This window comes from Thalia democratica, chromosome 1, assembly GCF_965202585.1.
Source record: "Thalia democratica chromosome 1, ktThaDemo2.hap1.1, whole genome shotgun sequence".
In the NCBI taxonomy this organism is placed as follows: domain Eukaryota; kingdom Metazoa; phylum Chordata; class Thaliacea; order Salpida; family Salpidae; genus Thalia; species Thalia democratica.
In genome coordinates, this window is record NC_139165.1 from 68,451,558 (window position 1) to 68,468,177 (window position 16,620).

Here is a 16,620-nt window from a genome sequence, read left to right on the forward strand (position 1 = left end):
AGTTATCACTTTTTCATTATTTGGTATGTGACTCTTATAGTCGTTTCAAAATTTAATATTGAAAAGCTTGAAACAGTTTTATTACTAAACTAAAAAATCTCATTCATGAGCATTATCAATTGAACTTTGTAACACAACAAATCACTGCGCTAGCTAAGCTTTTCATATTAAAAGTTGACTGGCATGTTATTTAAGTAAAATAAAACAGTGATTCAGTCAAATTAAAAATAATACAAATAATTCTTAAATAAAAAAACTTATCAAAAAAAAGTTGATTTTTATACTGAAATAAAACGTATATTATACTTAACAGGAAGACTTATTTTTTAAAGATCAACAAAATTAAAACATTTCAAGTAAGTGAAAAAAAAAAATTAATAGTATAGAAAACAATATTTTACTTGTTTTTGACAACTATTTTGGATGACGATTGTAAGCATGAAAAAGTCGCATTTTATTTAAAATATAGTAACGTTTATTAGTAGAAGCTTAGTATAATTAAAATTAGTTTTAAATTTTAGTAAATTTCTATTTATTGTTCTTAGATTTTTCTGTTAATACTCGTAAATTTCTATTGAATGATTTTTTGTTTAACCATTTAAAAATTAAATTGCATAGTTTAATTTAAGTGTTTAAGTTAACTTATAAGTATTAAAAACTTTGTTACCAGTAAGAGACAATTTGTAGTTTGAAAAAGCTAAAAGTTTTAGATTCAATTTAAAGTACTTAACGACTGTTTATAATTAATAATAATATCTAACAAAATAAACAAAAAACCAAATTATATACTTACTTAAATCTTAATGTTTAGAGCGCTTTTATTAGATTTGTTTGTCAATGAAATTTACTTGTAAAAGCTTCCAAACTGGGATTATGTTCTAATGTCAATATACTTTTGCTTGTTTACCTTTTGAATATAACCAAGTAACTTTTCCAAAAAAAAAGATCTAGTCGCAAGTTGTGTTTTGCTATATATATTTGTTTGATAGTTTATCTTTATCTTAATTAACTTTTACTTTCAAATAATAGACTATAGCTTATAACAGTTGATGAATTTTAATTTCAACACCTATAAAAGAAACATAACTAAAAAAACTAAATAGTTAGTAGCTTTAACTATTTTGTTCAAACTAGCCAGAATAAAAAAAAACTCAGCAGTTGTACATGTAGATCTATAAAGCTGTCAAAATTGTCCATTGAAACAATTTTGGTAATATTTTAATCAATATATGCACTTTTATAATTATTGATAAAACATAACTTTAAATAAAATTACATTTAAATTGAAAATATTCAATTTTTTAAATCAGAGTATCAAAAGTTTCAAACTAGGTTACTGTCACAACTTATTATGTAATGAACAAAATACTTTCTTAAAAATTAAAAAATAATGTTTCAAAGCTTCATGTTCTATTTTGAAGAAACTAAACATTTATTAACTAATTATACAATACATACAAAAAATATTTCGAAATAGATGATAAACATATTTCCTAAAAAAGTATATTATGAAAATTATTGTTTTGGATGTATCAAGCCCTTCAGAATATCAAACGAATTACCATCAGGATGGAGACTTATGACGTCACATTCAGTTTTAACTTGCAAAAATCCACTTTCATCAATACCTATGATCTTACCAGTCATTTTACTGTCATCTTTATGTCTTCTGTACTCTATGACTCGATCTCTGTTAGTTTGAAACTATAACTTTTGTAGTAAGGAGTAAATTAAATAAAAATTTATTAATATAATATAAATATAAAAAAAATATTTTTTGATATAATATTCTTCTTTAAATATTCAAGCGAATTTTTTTATTTAAAAGCGAAAATAAGTTTACTTAAAAAAATTTAAATTTAATCTCTGATATCCAAAAACTTTCTAGATTAGTTGATGAATATAGTTAAAAAAACGTAATTAAACCTTAAAAGTTATTAACAAAAAAATTAACTAAATTTTAATCACGCTTAAACAATTAAACAGACTAAACACGTTATAAATAAGTGACTTTTAATTAACACAAGTAGATCTACTTATTTAAAAAACATGGGACTATTTTTATACATATATATTTTCTTTTACTGGGTTAAAAACTTTGACTATCACACAACTTTTCTCATATGAAACAACACATAAATTGGTCTATTAAGGGTTGCCAAATGTTTTTGGCAAATTTTCTTCCAGGTTTTTAAAATTACACATTATAGGGTCTTTTTTACTTTAAAATTGAGTTTAAGGTAAAAAAAAAGTGTTAAATAGTATAAGAACATTGGAAATATATATTTAAGTTTCTTTAATCGTGCTTTTTGTTAAAAAATAAATTGATGATGGTAAAATTTTTGTATCTATACGATATATTTTTGTGTCAAATCAAAATTTTACTACTTAATATTTAAAAGTTGCTTAAAATCCAGGTTTTTTAGTGACTTTTGTTTAAAATTCCAGGTTCTTTAGTGATTTATGTACAAAATTCCAGGTTCTTTACTGACTTATGTACAAAATTCCAGGTTTTTTTTTAAATTTATCAAATTCCAGATACTTCCACGATTCCAGGTTTTTTGGCAACCCTGTCTATTAAATATAAAAATTTTATATTTTTAATAAAGTGCTTGAAAACTAACTGATGAATCCAATATTTATAATACAGATGAAAAAACTCTTCGGAATTACCATTTTGATAATCAGTGACTAATCGTTCGAATTGTGTTAGTATTCGAGCAATCACCTGTTCACAGGACAGAACCACATCTAATAAGTAGTTATCTGTCACAAGGTTTTATTTCAGTTAAGAATATTAACTTCGACTAGTTAACTAAATTCAGGTAGCTTGAATTTTTTTTATCTCATATAGCTTTGTAAATTTATTAAACAAACAATAATTATATTAATTAAAACACATCCTTTCGCAAACTTACTAATAACTACAATACTTTTAGAAAAAAAAACATATGTCTGCCTTTTAAAACACCATAATTAGAACTTAAAAACTTTTAGTGCATTGTAAAAATACAAAACAGAAAAATTAGGTAGCAGAAGACTAAAAACTCTACGGGAACAAACCATATTGTTTCAAAACTAGGTTGAATAAAAAATTGAAACATACTTCTTAAAATTGTGTTGATTGAAACTAAAGGCTCGTCATTGCTTACATTTATACCACAACCTGAAAAAAAAACTAATTAAATACATAAAAAAACTTAATTCAAAATATATCCTTTTTTTGTTTTTAAAAAACAGATTAAAGAATAAAAAAAAACTAAACAAACCGATCTTGAAGGTAAAGCAATTTCGAGCAAAAGATGATTGCACAAGTATTCCGCCCAACTTAATTAGTTCTTCACCAAAGTAAATATCATTTGGCCATTTTAAACGAATGTTAACATCCTATAAAATATGAGAAAAATTTAAAAGAATACAAACTTTTAAGTCTCATATTATGACTTAAAAAGAGAAAAACATTTTACAACTCTTTATTCTAATAAGTTTATATGAAAATTTGGCTGTTTTTTCAAAGCAATATTAATCAATTGTATTTGAAAAAATTAAACTAATATTTTTTAGCATCTAACTTTTTTTTAGTAGTCATAAAAAACAAGTATAAATTTTTATTGTAAATCAATTATCATGGAACTAAAAACTGAATACCACCTTCAAGCCATCAATGGTCCGGATGGCATGCACAACTGCAACAGACATGATGTGTTGCACAAGTGAAGGCTTGCCGCCGAGTTCAGATTGAAGTGGCATCTTCATTGTGAGTGTGAACATGGCGCATCCTACCGGACTCAACCACTTGTTTCCACCTCTGCCTGGTGAACATTATAAATCAGATTAAGCATTAAGTTTTCTGTTAATTTATTCTAATAGTGACAAATAAAATAAAAAATATATAAATAACAAAAAAAATTAAAAATTAACTCCATTCTCGCTAAATTTTTTATACAGTTATGTATCTAAAGATCAAAGTAAGTTAAAATAAATTACAAATTAGACTGTTTTTTTTACATTTAGGACCTAGGACATAAAATTAATTTAAACAAATTATGATGATCGGAAAACCATACAACTGAAATTAAAACAGTTTTAATAACTAGATTTTAAATAAAACATAATAAAAAGAATTAAAAAAACAGACTTCATTTATTTTCAAACTACAAAAGTAACTATTTTTAATAAATTTATTATGAATAAAACTAAATGGTACTTAAAAAAATAAAAAAAGCTTAAGAATATTTAAGGATCGCAGTAATTTGAAGTTTGTTCAATTATTCTATTGCCTGTGAATTCTAAAAAAAATTAAGATAAAAAATAAACCTAGATTTAATGTATTCACTCAATATATAAAAATAATAAAATAAATTATTTATTTAAGCACTAAATATTTTAGAATGACTTATTTTAACTTTATAAAACAATAAATCTTTTGTGTTTAACTTTTTTTATCTTAACATTATATTATTTTTAAAAATAATACAATTACATTTAGATTTAAGGCATATCTAGGAGTTTAAAAACCATTTTTGGTTTATTGAATATAAATACGAAGAATAATAATTTACTGTTTAGTATTAGTGTTTTGAAAACTTATATCTTACAACTAATAATTCTTTACTTCTTATGTAAGATACAGTGTTAATATGAACTAAAAAGTATAGGTTAAAACAAAAAGTGTTATAAAAAATTGTATTTCTAATACTGTTTTCTTGATCGTATTAATTTGTTTTAAACTCAATAGTTAAAACAAAAGTGCCAAAGTATGAAAGTGCAAAACTGATAAAATAAAAACATGGATTCAATATTTTCTAAAAATATACAGTTTAAAAAAAAATACATATTTGATAACTAAAAAAGAGAAATAAATTAAAACTTAGTTAAACCTTTTCCTTTATTTTGTTGATTAGCAATTACAACAGCGGTAAACGTTTCTGGAAACCAAAAGTCTACACTGAAAAAAAATATTAAACGCTAATTTTTTATTAATAAATAATAAAACTAAAAAAAATAAGTTACACATCTTTTATATAAAATGATATGCCCTTATTAAAAAAGAAGAAGCTATTTTAGTAAGAGTATATACAATTAAATGGACCATTCCATACAATGGAAAATTAACTTAACTGTGTAGGCTAGTAAAATGATAAAGCGTGTTAATTTCATTGAAAAATTAAACAAACATAATTTAGTTTTAAACAAGAAAAGAAAAATTAGGATAAACCTAGAACGTCATAGAACTCAACAAAAAAGGTATACCATTAAAACTATGGTTTTACTAAAGTTGGCTAATTTTAATGACTATTTTAATATTGCTATAGAAACATGGCAGCCAATGATTTTATGAAAATTTTATCAAGATTTTCTGATTTCTTCCACATTTCTAAGTAAAGTTTTCCTGTTCTTCCTTAGAAAAAAAATTATTTATAAAAAAAGGTGCTTTCAACAGTTTAAAACTACTGAAAAAACACCGTGTCCAAATTTTAAATGTTCTTGTCTTACAAATGCAACTTTTTTAATTTTTTTCAATCAACTCTTCAAAGTCCTTGTCATATGACTGTCTAAAAGCCAAAATACTGATATAACATTTGTAGTTTTAATACTTCATTAAAATTTTAGTTTGGTTATGTTTTTTGAAGGAAAAAAACTCAGTTTTTTTTCTAAAATACTGAGCTAACTGACTTAATATCATAATTCGACATTAACAATAATAAAAATAAATATGGTTACATGATAATTAAAATTCTGGCAGTTCAAATTCTTATAAGAATATTGTTTGAATAGGCAGATTTCAAAAGAATAATTGAAATTAAAAAAAATATTCGAAGGTATAATTAATGCGATTATGATGGTAAATAAAATCATATAAAGTTTATAACTACTAAAAAAATCTATAACTCAGTAAGTTAAAAAAATTGTTTAGTCATATAACAAAAATAGTTTAAGTTAAAAAATAAAAATTTTCCAGAAGGTCTAATTAATAAGACAATGATGGTAATAATAAAACTATTAAAAGAGATAATTAACTATAACGCTCAATATCTAAAATTTGGAATGTAGGAGTTAAAATTGTCATATATATTGATTACAATTTTTAAATCAAGAAACAAGTGATACAGTTTAAAAACTAATTTAACAAATATCATTTATTACAGAAGACTATGACTTTTGTAAGAGCTGCTACTCTTCAGTGTACTAAATAGGGGTAGGTGTCAAATATGCACGAAGGGACATTTTTGCACGGCTTTAACTATGCACGAGGGGTCACTTTTGCACGGATTGAAACTTTTTATTTTAACAATTTATTTTTTTTATTAATTTCAATATTTTGTTTATTTTATTTTTACTATCACTGTTGCCCTTAACCCTTGATCGATAACTTTTTTCTTTTTCATTTTATTATGATTTTTTCTGACTAATATTATTAGCTAGCTTTTAATTTTTTCTTTTACTATCACTGTTAGCCCTAACCCTTACCCTCGGTCGGTAACTTTTTTAAAAATATTAATTTGTCTCGTTTTTTTCAATTTTTTTTATTTACTGTTTATTTTTTTTAAACCTTAAGCGAAAATGACCCTTCGTGCATATTTGACCGTTCCTATTAAATAGACAGTTTTATCTGAGGGTAACAACAACTTTTGTTTAATTTTATATATATTGTTCTATTGAATACAAAATAAAAGCTTAACATAATAAAAATATGAAAAAAAGCTCAAAATAAGTTTAGTCAATATACATGGTGTAAAGAAAAACCTTTAGTCTTGGTTTAAATCAGTTAAATAAAATATAACAACAAGTAAAATATATGACCCAACTAAAAGTAGTTAAGTAAAGAAAAAAAATTATAAATCTGTAAAAGATATTAACTACGGCACTTTAACTTAAGTGTTAAGTGGTTATTTGTGTTCTAATTCTGCTAATTGACTAGATTGAATAAAATAAAACACTTTCTTACTATCCTGCATAATTATTTACAGTATGGTAAACAAGAGAAGTTTAATAACAGACTTATGTAAGTATACTTATAAATAAATTAAATGGTTGCAGGGGCGTAGCGTGGGGAGGGACGCTGGCGCATGCGTGCCACCCAAAAAAAAAAAAGAAGTAAAAAAAATATAATATCTTTATTCTTTATTTTTTCTGATTTATTTGCCGTTTTTCAACTAACTTTTTCTAGTATTTGAAAAGTAAAACGAAATTTCAATACTAATTAGTGACAAGTTAGGGAAATTACCCAGTATACTGATTCGGTGGGTGATTTCAAATGTGCACCAATGTTGATGCAAAACTCCATAAGGAAAAATTTTATAACTTCATTAACTTCATAAGAATTTACACTCAAACAGTACGCAACCAGTTAGTGCACCGCAGTAGTATAACCTTATGAGAGAATTTTCTACAAGGACAAATGCTAACATTTTGTTAGCAAACCATAAAGCTAAACCTGTTTTATAGTGATAATAATTCAAGAATAAACAAATAGTAGCAAAAATAGCAATTAATAACTGCTAATAAAATAAAAATAAATTGATAATAAGAACAAAAAATATTAACAACATAATTTAAAAGATAAATAACAAAAAAAATAAAATAAAACAAATAATAAATAAACAGTTCATACTGTGAATGCAGTTTTAATCTCACTGTACAAAAATTATTCTTTAAATTACCCTAAACTTAAAGTTTTTATTAAAAGTAGTTTCTTTTTTTATTAAGATAACAAACAAATCAAACTTTGCTATTCTATCAGCCATAAAGTTAGAAAATTAATCAATTTTTGTAGCAAGTTATTTTAAAATTTATTCAGTCACATCATGAATAATATTATAGTAACTTGTAAAACAGATTTTTTACAATCAATATGTAGTCTTAAAGACTTATTTGATTAATTTTAAATTTATTTAATTTTAAATCAAGTTTAAATGGTATTTTAAAAAAAAATCTTTCTACCCACTGTTTGTAGTATTTAAAAAATGCTATTTCCTAAAGATCATAGAAAAACTGATCTCAAGATAAATGAAAAGCTATATTTCTTGTGAATTTTTCAAAGCATTGAAAAGGTTGACCTTCAAAAATTTATTTTTTAAACTTTTTGTTTTGTATCAGAAACATTTAGTAAAATCTTTCCACACACTCAGGATAACTCAAGATTCTATGAAGTTTTGGAAAACTTTAGTATGACTCAGTTAAAACCAGGATAACTTTTTTAATTTTTTATAAAATTAAGTATTTTTAAGCTCAGGCTGACTAAGGATATATTTGTTTTTTTTGTTAACTCAGGGTAGATTAAGTGGTTTTAAAAGCTTTTTTTAACAGCCTAGTTTCTATTAGTTTAAAAACAACAAAAAATATCTTTAAAATAATTTAAAATGCCTATGATGACACATGATATTTTTAAACTAACTCAGGATAGTTATTTTGACTCAAAGAGTGGCAAGGCAATCCTGATAGCTTCAAAGTTGGTTGTTTTTTGAAAATTTGTTTTATAAAACTAAATAAAAAGTAAAAATCTGTTTTCATTAATTTTTAGATTATTAATTAAAAAAAATATGCAAAGTAGTATTGTATGGAATGTTGCAAGTCTAAAAATATGTCAGATAGGAAAATTATCTGAAGCTCAAAAACTTGAATTGAAAAATAGCAGACCAACACCAGATATTGCTATTACTCAAGACTGCAGTTCAAGTGGTATAAAATTTTAATTTTTGTTTATGTTTCAGATCTTCTTCATTTGTTAAGATATATTTTTACAGTTTTATATTGTAATATAGCCAAAAATGTAGAAGTTAAAACAAAAAAAAAACTAGCTCTTTAGATTCAAAACTTTTAATTTTAATACTGAAATTTTAACATTTTTATATAAAAGATAGAGATAGTATATTGAAAGCTGCAACAAACTAAAAGTATGAGTTATTTTAAGTTTAATACAATTCTTTTTTGCTGATATAAAATAGATATTAAACATTATTTAGAAATTGCACAGAGAAAAATGTTTTGATGTATTAATTGTTGTACTTAGTTGACTATTTATTTGTAGTTTAAGGCCATAGGGGGGGTAAGCCATGTTTTTTAGTAGTTGATCTTATTTGAAATATTTTTTTAAGCTTTAAGATGCTTTTTATTGTTTTAAAAAATTCGAATTATTTTTTGAGATATGACCAGTCAAAGTCGGGCTGCATAATAAGTTACCTATTGGAAGGAAAAACTAAAACAGCGAAAAAAGGCTAGTTTGTTTAAAATCTATCTACTAATACTTTTTTCAAGCAATCTTCTTCAAACTTTAACAGTTTAATCTTTATACAATAACAAAAAAACATTACTTGTGAATTTAAAAATTTGTAGTAATTTTTTGATTTTTGAAAAAAAACGACTGTATTTTTAAATTTTTTATATAAAATTTTTATTTATTTTAATTATCTAAATTAATAAGTACATTTTTTTCTTTTAATGTAAGGAACATTTTCTAAAATTTGAAGAAGATTGCTTGAAAAATGAAGGAGATAGATTTTTAGTAATTTCTTAAATTTCCGAGAAAATTGACCCCGAAAAAATTGCGGCCCAAAAGTTTTAATTTAAGGGATTTTTTGAGAAAAAAATTTGCGCACCCCCTGACCAAAATACCACGCTACGCCACTGAATGGTTGTACTATTTTTTCAGTAAATCAACAAAAAAAACTAACTTATCAAATACAGTCATAGTTGATTCAACAACACCAAAGTGAACAGCAAACTGTCCATAATTCCTAGTCGATAAATTAGTATTAAAAGTATTCCAGTTGAAAAAAGGATATTTCAGCTTAGGATCATATACTTCAAGATGGGTGAAATTATTCGTCTTATTTTCATGTATATTTTGTTGACATGAACCTATTAAAAAACTTCAAGTTTGAAAAAAATACTAAAATAGAACTTAATTGTATGAAGCAATTCTTTTTTTGTTTCTAATATTAATAAATTTTTTAAAGGAATTTAAACTTTAAGTAAGCTCTATCATTTTTTGGTACAAAAAAGACACAAATTTTAGAATCACATAGTTAAATAAATAATATATGATTCATAAAACAGTTCAAAGAGGGTACTAAAAAAATCAAACTTAAAATATAAAATGAAAGTTTGTGCTGAACAGATAATTATTTAAACTTATATATAGCATAAATTATGTCTTTGAAAAAGCTCTACTAATTTATCTATGAGTGATATTAATTATAAAATTGTAAATACTATATATCACTTTTTTAGATAACAAATATTACTATGTTTTAAAACAATGAAATATACTTTAAAATGTTTTTTTCAATTTTTTAAAATTATAAGAGATTATATTTATAATGAAAATTAGTCCAACTTTTACTTTTGTACTACACTTAAATGAAAATACCTAATCAAGTTCAATTTAAGTAATATAAAATAAAAACACAACTTCTTAGCAATGCAGTAAAAAAAATATTCCAGTGACAACAGATATAAAAAGTTCACTACCTTAGTAAACATACGTTTTGTAACTTTTTAATAAATAATTAAAAATATATATATCAAACAATTTTCAGTAGGCATATAAGGTGTAACATACTGTTGATTTCACTCGGACTGAAAATTATTTCTCTTTTTCCCTTCTTTTTTATACTGAAAAGTAGTATATTACTTTAAAAAGTTTAACTTATAACTATGAACGTAATTTAAATACACAATGTAGTTATTTAAATTGAATACACAAAGCAGTATGTTGACTTTGTTTAACAATATTTTGCAATAACTAATGTGAATATACTTTACTAACCTTGTTTTAAACACTTCTAGTAAATGGTTAGAGGTAGAATTAACTATCCCTTTGTTAAAAAAGTCTTGATTTTTTTGTGCATAATTTTTTTCATTACATTCCAGTCCTATGCTTCTCAACAATATTTTCAAGGCGTAGTTGTAATCATTGTTAAAAGTACCATCAGCTTCAAGTAATGGAAGCTTTAATGTCAAATATAATTTAGCATCATTAACTATAAATTTAAAAAAATTAAAGCTTATTTATATTTTTTACCCAAAAGGATTACGCTTTTGAGAAATTTTTTAATCAATTTTGTAAAACTGATATGTAAAAATTAAATTATATTTATTTATAAAAACAACTTTGATTTTTTAATTATAATGCACTTATTTTTTTTTTCAACTTAGCTTGAGTCAAATACAAAAGCACACTTTATACTTAAAGACCATGACATTAATGTGATTAAAAAATCTTATCGATCAGTGTACTTTTGTATTTCAATAAATTTAATAACTTATTTATCATAAAATTTAACGTAAACAACACATATTAAACAACTACCAAGCTTGCAGAAATACATCCATTTGAATGTTCAAGAGTCATTTTTGAAGCTAAATAGAAAGAATTTTCTCCTTGAACAAAGTTAAAGAAAGCCCCTTTGTGGTCCATAAAAGTTTTCATATAAACTATTTTTTCAGATTTTATGTCAAAACAATTGTCTTCAGCTGTGTGTACACGACACCCATTAGAATTGAAAGCATATCCATCATTTAAAATTGGCTGGAAGAATGCAAGTGTCAGCTTGTTGTTGTCAAAGACAAGCACTTTACCACCTTTCTGCAAATAAGAGCTTATCAATGAAAAAGCTTCTCTCACTTTTGAAGAAGTTTCACAGTTTAAGTTTTTACACCACAGTATCACAGCTTTGACAGAGTCTTGCCAAGGAGAGTTGATAAACTCGTCTAAACTATCTATTATTTTCAGATCGTATGCGTTAGGCGATAAAGAATCTAGCAAACGGGCTTCAGCAAGCTTAATAGCAGGTTCTTTTTGGTTATGTGATAACAACAACACATTTGGAAGTTTTAAAACTTCTTTTGAAATTTTTTTACTGTTACCTAGCATACTAAAATAACCTAAGTGCATGTTCCTAATTCGTTTTCTGAAAACAATATTATTCATGTTTTAAAAAAACTTTGAGCAGGTGATTGATTGAATTAGAGTTATTTATTTTGTGAGAGTTTTTTATTTGCAATTAACAAAATACTTTTTTGCTTTAGTTTGCAGTCAGTTAGTGCTGCCTCCTTACTTGAAAGAAAACAAATACTACTTCCTGGTTGTTGGACATAAACAGCACGATTTGGCTTGACAGACTCTAATTCTCCTTGGATAACTTTTTGTAAATGAAGTTCTGGACTAATGTAATTTTCCATATTAGAACAAAAACTAAAAATACATTCTGAAAACAAACATAATAAAAATTAGATATACTTATACTAGAATATGCTACATTGAATTTTTTTTCTTACTTTGAAAAACTTGAAAACATTAAATACTGCAATAAACAAGTTAATCCTAATACATCACATACTCATCATTTTGGTTCTCACTATCCCAGATAGCAATCAAATGAAATTTAAATAAATAATACTATACACATTAAAATTGTATTCTATAATGATAAAAATTTGTAACCTAACTTTAAATAATTTGTTGGCAAAAGTAAACAATTAAAATATTTAAAAAACTGTTTTCTTTCGAATGATATTAGTTAATATAAAATATTTAAATTTATGTATACTTTTAAAATAATTGTTAGTGTACTTACTAATTTTCATATGTGTAGACTATTTTGTTATTTTAAAAAGTTCTTTTAAAAAATTAAAACATTTGATTGTAGTGGACACTTTGATGAGGATGTACTTACTTTATGATTTTATTATAAAAAATACTTACTATGAAATTATCTAATACCCAATTAATAAAAAAAATATTATACCTTAACAGTTTTTTTTTCATTTATATAAATACTATGAAACTTAGTTTAGTTGTACTTTAAATAACTTTCAGCAAAGATTTTAATACTATAATTGAAAAACTTTAACTAATAGTAATAAAGAAAAAAAGATACTAAAGTAATTATTAATTTTCACTATTTTGTGAGAAAATATTAACTAAACAAAGTAGATCTATAAAATAGCTTTATTAATATATTAAAATTTCACAATAATTAATGTTTATCGTTAAACATTTCTTTGTAATACTTTAAAAGATATTACCTAAAAATACAAAACTTTAGTAAACATATTTAACTATTTTTTACCTATAAATGTTATGCCTTTCAGCTATTAATCAAATGAAAGCAAAGTAAGAAGTATTTTTTTACTGTCACACTTTTAACTTTAATTCATATTTATAAACTAGAAATTAAAGTAAAGCTTTAAAAAGAAAATTTAAGAGAAGATGAATATGTATTTATTTATTTACATAAATTTTAATACCTACCAAGATTTCCTAATTATAAAAATTGTTTAAATATTGTTAATGAAATAGTTTTCTTTCAAAAAACCACAAGCAACATCAATCTCAGCTTTTTTCCCAACAATCTTTTCAGTAAATATTTTTTCGTTTTTTTTTAAATACTCCAATTTTTGATCTATGTACTTTAAAGCTTCAGGGTAAGTGTAGTCTACATAATAACCCAGACCTATCAGCATGCATATTGTCTTTGTTTCTGGTACATTTGCTTGAACGTAAAATCCACAACCCAAATCTACTTTTGTTTTAATAATGTCCTGATTACTAGCATCCAGCTGGCATATTGTCTGTTTAAGCTTCTCATACTCAGATATTTCCTCATAAATCCTTTCTCTATTTTGCAGTAGAAATTTCAAATCTGGTTTCATCTTCTCATTAATAAAAGCTTCAAACTGTTTTGCTTTTTCGTTTATGTTCAATGCCATTTTGGATTTTACACTTATCTGAAATATAAAAAAGATAGTTTTTTGTTAGTACTTTATTAAGCTATCTAAAAATTTATACTGATTTAAAACCTAAATTTATGAGTTGAATGAAAAAACATTATTATAGTTATGTTTTTCTTATAATTTTTCTTTAAATTATTAAAAATTGAAAACTATTGTTATTTACTAACTAGAAACACTCTTCTTTGGTTTTTGATCTTATCTTATATAGTTTTTACTAAGCTACAAGATGCTTTTTACAAATTAAAAAAAATCAAAATAATTTTTGAGATATAGCCAGTCAAAGTCAGAGGCAACAATAGGATCCTTATGGGAGGTGCAAACTAAAATGGCAAATAACTAGATATCACTAAAATTCTATCTCCTATGTTTTTTGAGATAACTATCTTAAAGTTTCAGGAAATGTTCCTTCCAATAATTAAAAAGTTCTGTGAAAACAGAATTTGAAAAAATTAAAAATTAAAAAATTTATAACAAAAAAACAATAATTTAAAACAAAAAAAAACATCCCCCCATGCCCTTAACTTTAACTATTAAAATTAAAAACCTAGTAAGTTAATCTATATATTTCAGAAAAATACTGCACCCAGTAACGAATGTAAAGACAATGATACTATTTTCAAAAGTAAATGGAATGCAACTTCTATATTTTCATATTTTCTATAAATTTAAAATATTTAAAAGTTCATCTACAGCAGAGTTTCCTAATGTCAGCAATATTGCCCCTTTTGAACAATTTTAAAATCTTAGTGGGTAATACAAAAAAAAAATAGAAAAAGAGGAAATCTTTAAGTTACTGGCCAGTTTTATTTTGCATTTATGTTATCTAAATCGGAACTAAAAAAGTAAATTTTGCTTATTTACAAAACTGCACACGAACCCTGTATATTTTTTATTTAAAATATCATACCAATTTGAGTTTTCTGAATTTAAACTGTCATGCGACCTTTACAGACATTTACCTTTGTAACACTCTACTTTCAGAGTGCTAGATCAGAGAGTGCAAAACTACTAAAACTAAATACTTATTTGGAAAGAAATCCCAGTTTAATAACCTATTCAACATAAAACAAACTAATTCTCAAACTTAATTTCCATTTCAGAAAATTTTACACATTAGTTAACAGTAAAATTAAGATACTGAGCTTAAATTAAAATACTTTATATATTTTTCAAAAAACAAATATTATTTGTGCTGACAAATTCTGATATTTTATTAATATTGCCCTAACTTTAGTAAAAATAAAGCTACTCAATTGTTTATTTATTGATAAAGAGATCACAAATTAAATAACCTACTTGATAAATTGATTTTCAAATTTCTTTGAACATTAAAAAAAAATTCATTTATTTGAACTGACATTTTGCAAACATTAGAAAAAACTGATTTAGCCTTAGACATTCAAACCTTGTTGATTGCTTCTTTTTTTTTTGATTTAAAAATATCTAAAATACATATTAATCCAAAATTTAAAGTCTCTAGCTTGAATAATAACCGATCAGACTCAATACTTTGTATTCAAAAAAAGTAAAACTCAGAGAAATGTGGTTTTTAATGTTGAGATTTGAACATGTATGTGTTTGCCAAATGGTAAGCCAAAAGGTTTTTATCATTAAAAGTTGTAAAATTTTCTCTTTATTTATTTTTTATTAATTAAATGTTAACCACTAAAAAAGTGAAGTGAAATTATACGTGATGAAACCTTCTTGCTTAAGTTTTGCATACACTTTGTTATTGAAGATAGAAGAGTATACAATGATGATGTACCTTTTAAACTAAAAAACAATAAATAAAATTAATCCAGTTTTTTCTATAAAGTTGAAATTGTTCATAGAAATCCTGTGTAGTGTAGTTGTAAATATAATTCTGCTATTTGTAATCGAGTTGGGTTTTTTTCAATGAAAAAACTTGGTAGAAGTTTCAGAGAGATATAAATGTATTATTCAAAAAAAGTTTTACTAAACTTTGTGTAAAAAACAATAAATTTTAAAACCACAAAGTTCTCTAAATTATAGAAAAACGACTTAACTAAGAAAACAAACTTGTATTTATCTAATGTAGTTTAGGCAAAAATTTTTATCAAAAATTTATGATTAAATTTTTTTTGTACATGTGTCAACCATGTGATGTTTACTGTTTTCTATATTTTTTTTGCAGAAATTAAGTTTTTTTTCTTACTTGTTTAAATTATATTTTAAATTGACTATAAAAGATTTAAAAGTTTAATTTGTTAAAAAACTTTTTAACTTTTACTAATGTTATTACACTAAAATAGTTGTGTAACGATCTTTATCAAGAATTTAAAATAGTTTTTAAAAGTTAATGTGTTTATTATAGTAATAATTTAGTGTGCTTTGACAACAGCTCTGGTGGAAGTGATCACATAGTTGGATTTTTCTGTGATTCTTGGTTGTTAATAGTAAATTTAAAAACTTGAAAACTTGCTTGGGGATTTGAGCTTTATAATTTCCTCACACTTTGTGGTTTTTACTGTTTAGTTTTTAGCCTTTTTAGTATTCTCAGGGTTGCCAATATTTGTGTAAAACAACTGTCCTGAGTGACCTTAATCGGTCCTGAGATTTTCAAATCCTTAAAATATATTTTAACTTTATTAAATCTTAATAACTTCCTTCATTTTCATGTAAGTAGTTTATATTATGATTTGTTATTTTATTTTGTATTTTTGCTTTAATTTATTTAATTTTGACTAAATAATTACATATATTATATGTTTTTATAACAGTTGGATTTAACATTAAGTATTTTATCTATTATTAACCATCAACTTATAAAAATCTATAGCAACTATTTTATACTTTTACTGTTTTAATGGACACATGTATATAAGTACTTAAGCTTCTATTCTTTCCTTACAGTACTTG

At 24.0% G+C, this 16,620-nt stretch overlaps 2 protein-coding genes across 2 annotated transcripts; both read right to left on the reverse strand.

Moving 5' to 3' along the window:
* Positions 1-1,341: 1,341 nt before the first annotated feature.
* Positions 1,342-12,203, reverse strand: LOC145833795 (uncharacterized). Its single transcript, XM_082940987.1, has 10 exons — positions 11,315-12,203; positions 10,772-10,953; positions 10,565-10,617; positions 9,675-9,861; positions 4,881-4,948; positions 3,652-3,812; positions 3,270-3,387; positions 3,107-3,166; positions 2,625-2,766; positions 1,342-1,690 (listed from the first exon to the last, which is right to left on the reverse strand). Exons 1-10 carry the CDS (start codon positions 11,933-11,935, stop codon positions 1,516-1,518), a joined length of 1,767 nt encoding a protein of 588 aa, XP_082797113.1. The 5' UTR covers positions 11,936-12,203; the 3' UTR covers positions 1,342-1,515.
* Positions 12,204-13,247: 1,044 nt separating this feature from the next.
* Positions 13,248-13,716, reverse strand: LOC145838285 (protein UXT-like). Its single transcript, XM_082945857.1, has 2 exons — positions 13,323-13,716; positions 13,248-13,267 (listed from the first exon to the last, which is right to left on the reverse strand). The coding sequence occupies exons 1-2, from the start codon at positions 13,714-13,716 to the stop codon at positions 13,248-13,250; spliced, it is 414 nt and encodes a 137-aa protein (XP_082801983.1).
* Between the last annotated feature and the right edge of the window lie 2,904 nt (positions 13,717-16,620).

What these genes read in the sequence shown, in the direction of transcription:
- LOC145833795 (XM_082940987.1), bottom strand. Translation starts at nt 11,935, where the DNA reads ATGAATAATATTGTTTTCAGAAAACGAATTAGGAACATGCACTTAGGT. An exon ending in GGACCATTGATGGCTTGAAG is followed by an intron (nt 3,388 to 3,651) that starts GTGGTATTCAGT and finishes CATATTTTATAG; the next exon opens with GATGTTAACATTCGTTTAAA. An exon ending in TTGCTTTACCTTCAAGATCG is followed by an intron (nt 3,167 to 3,269) that starts GTTTGTTTAGTT and finishes TTTTTTTTTCAG; the next exon opens with GTTGTGGTATAAATGTAAGC.
- LOC145838285 (XM_082945857.1), bottom strand. Translation starts at nt 13,716, where the DNA reads ATGGCATTGAACATAAACGAAAAAGCAAAACAGTTTGAAGCTTTTATT. An exon ending in TGAGATTGATGTTGCTTGTG is followed by an intron (nt 13,268 to 13,322) that starts GTTTTTTGAAAG and finishes TTTTATAATTAG; the next exon opens with GAAATCTTGGTAGGTATTAA.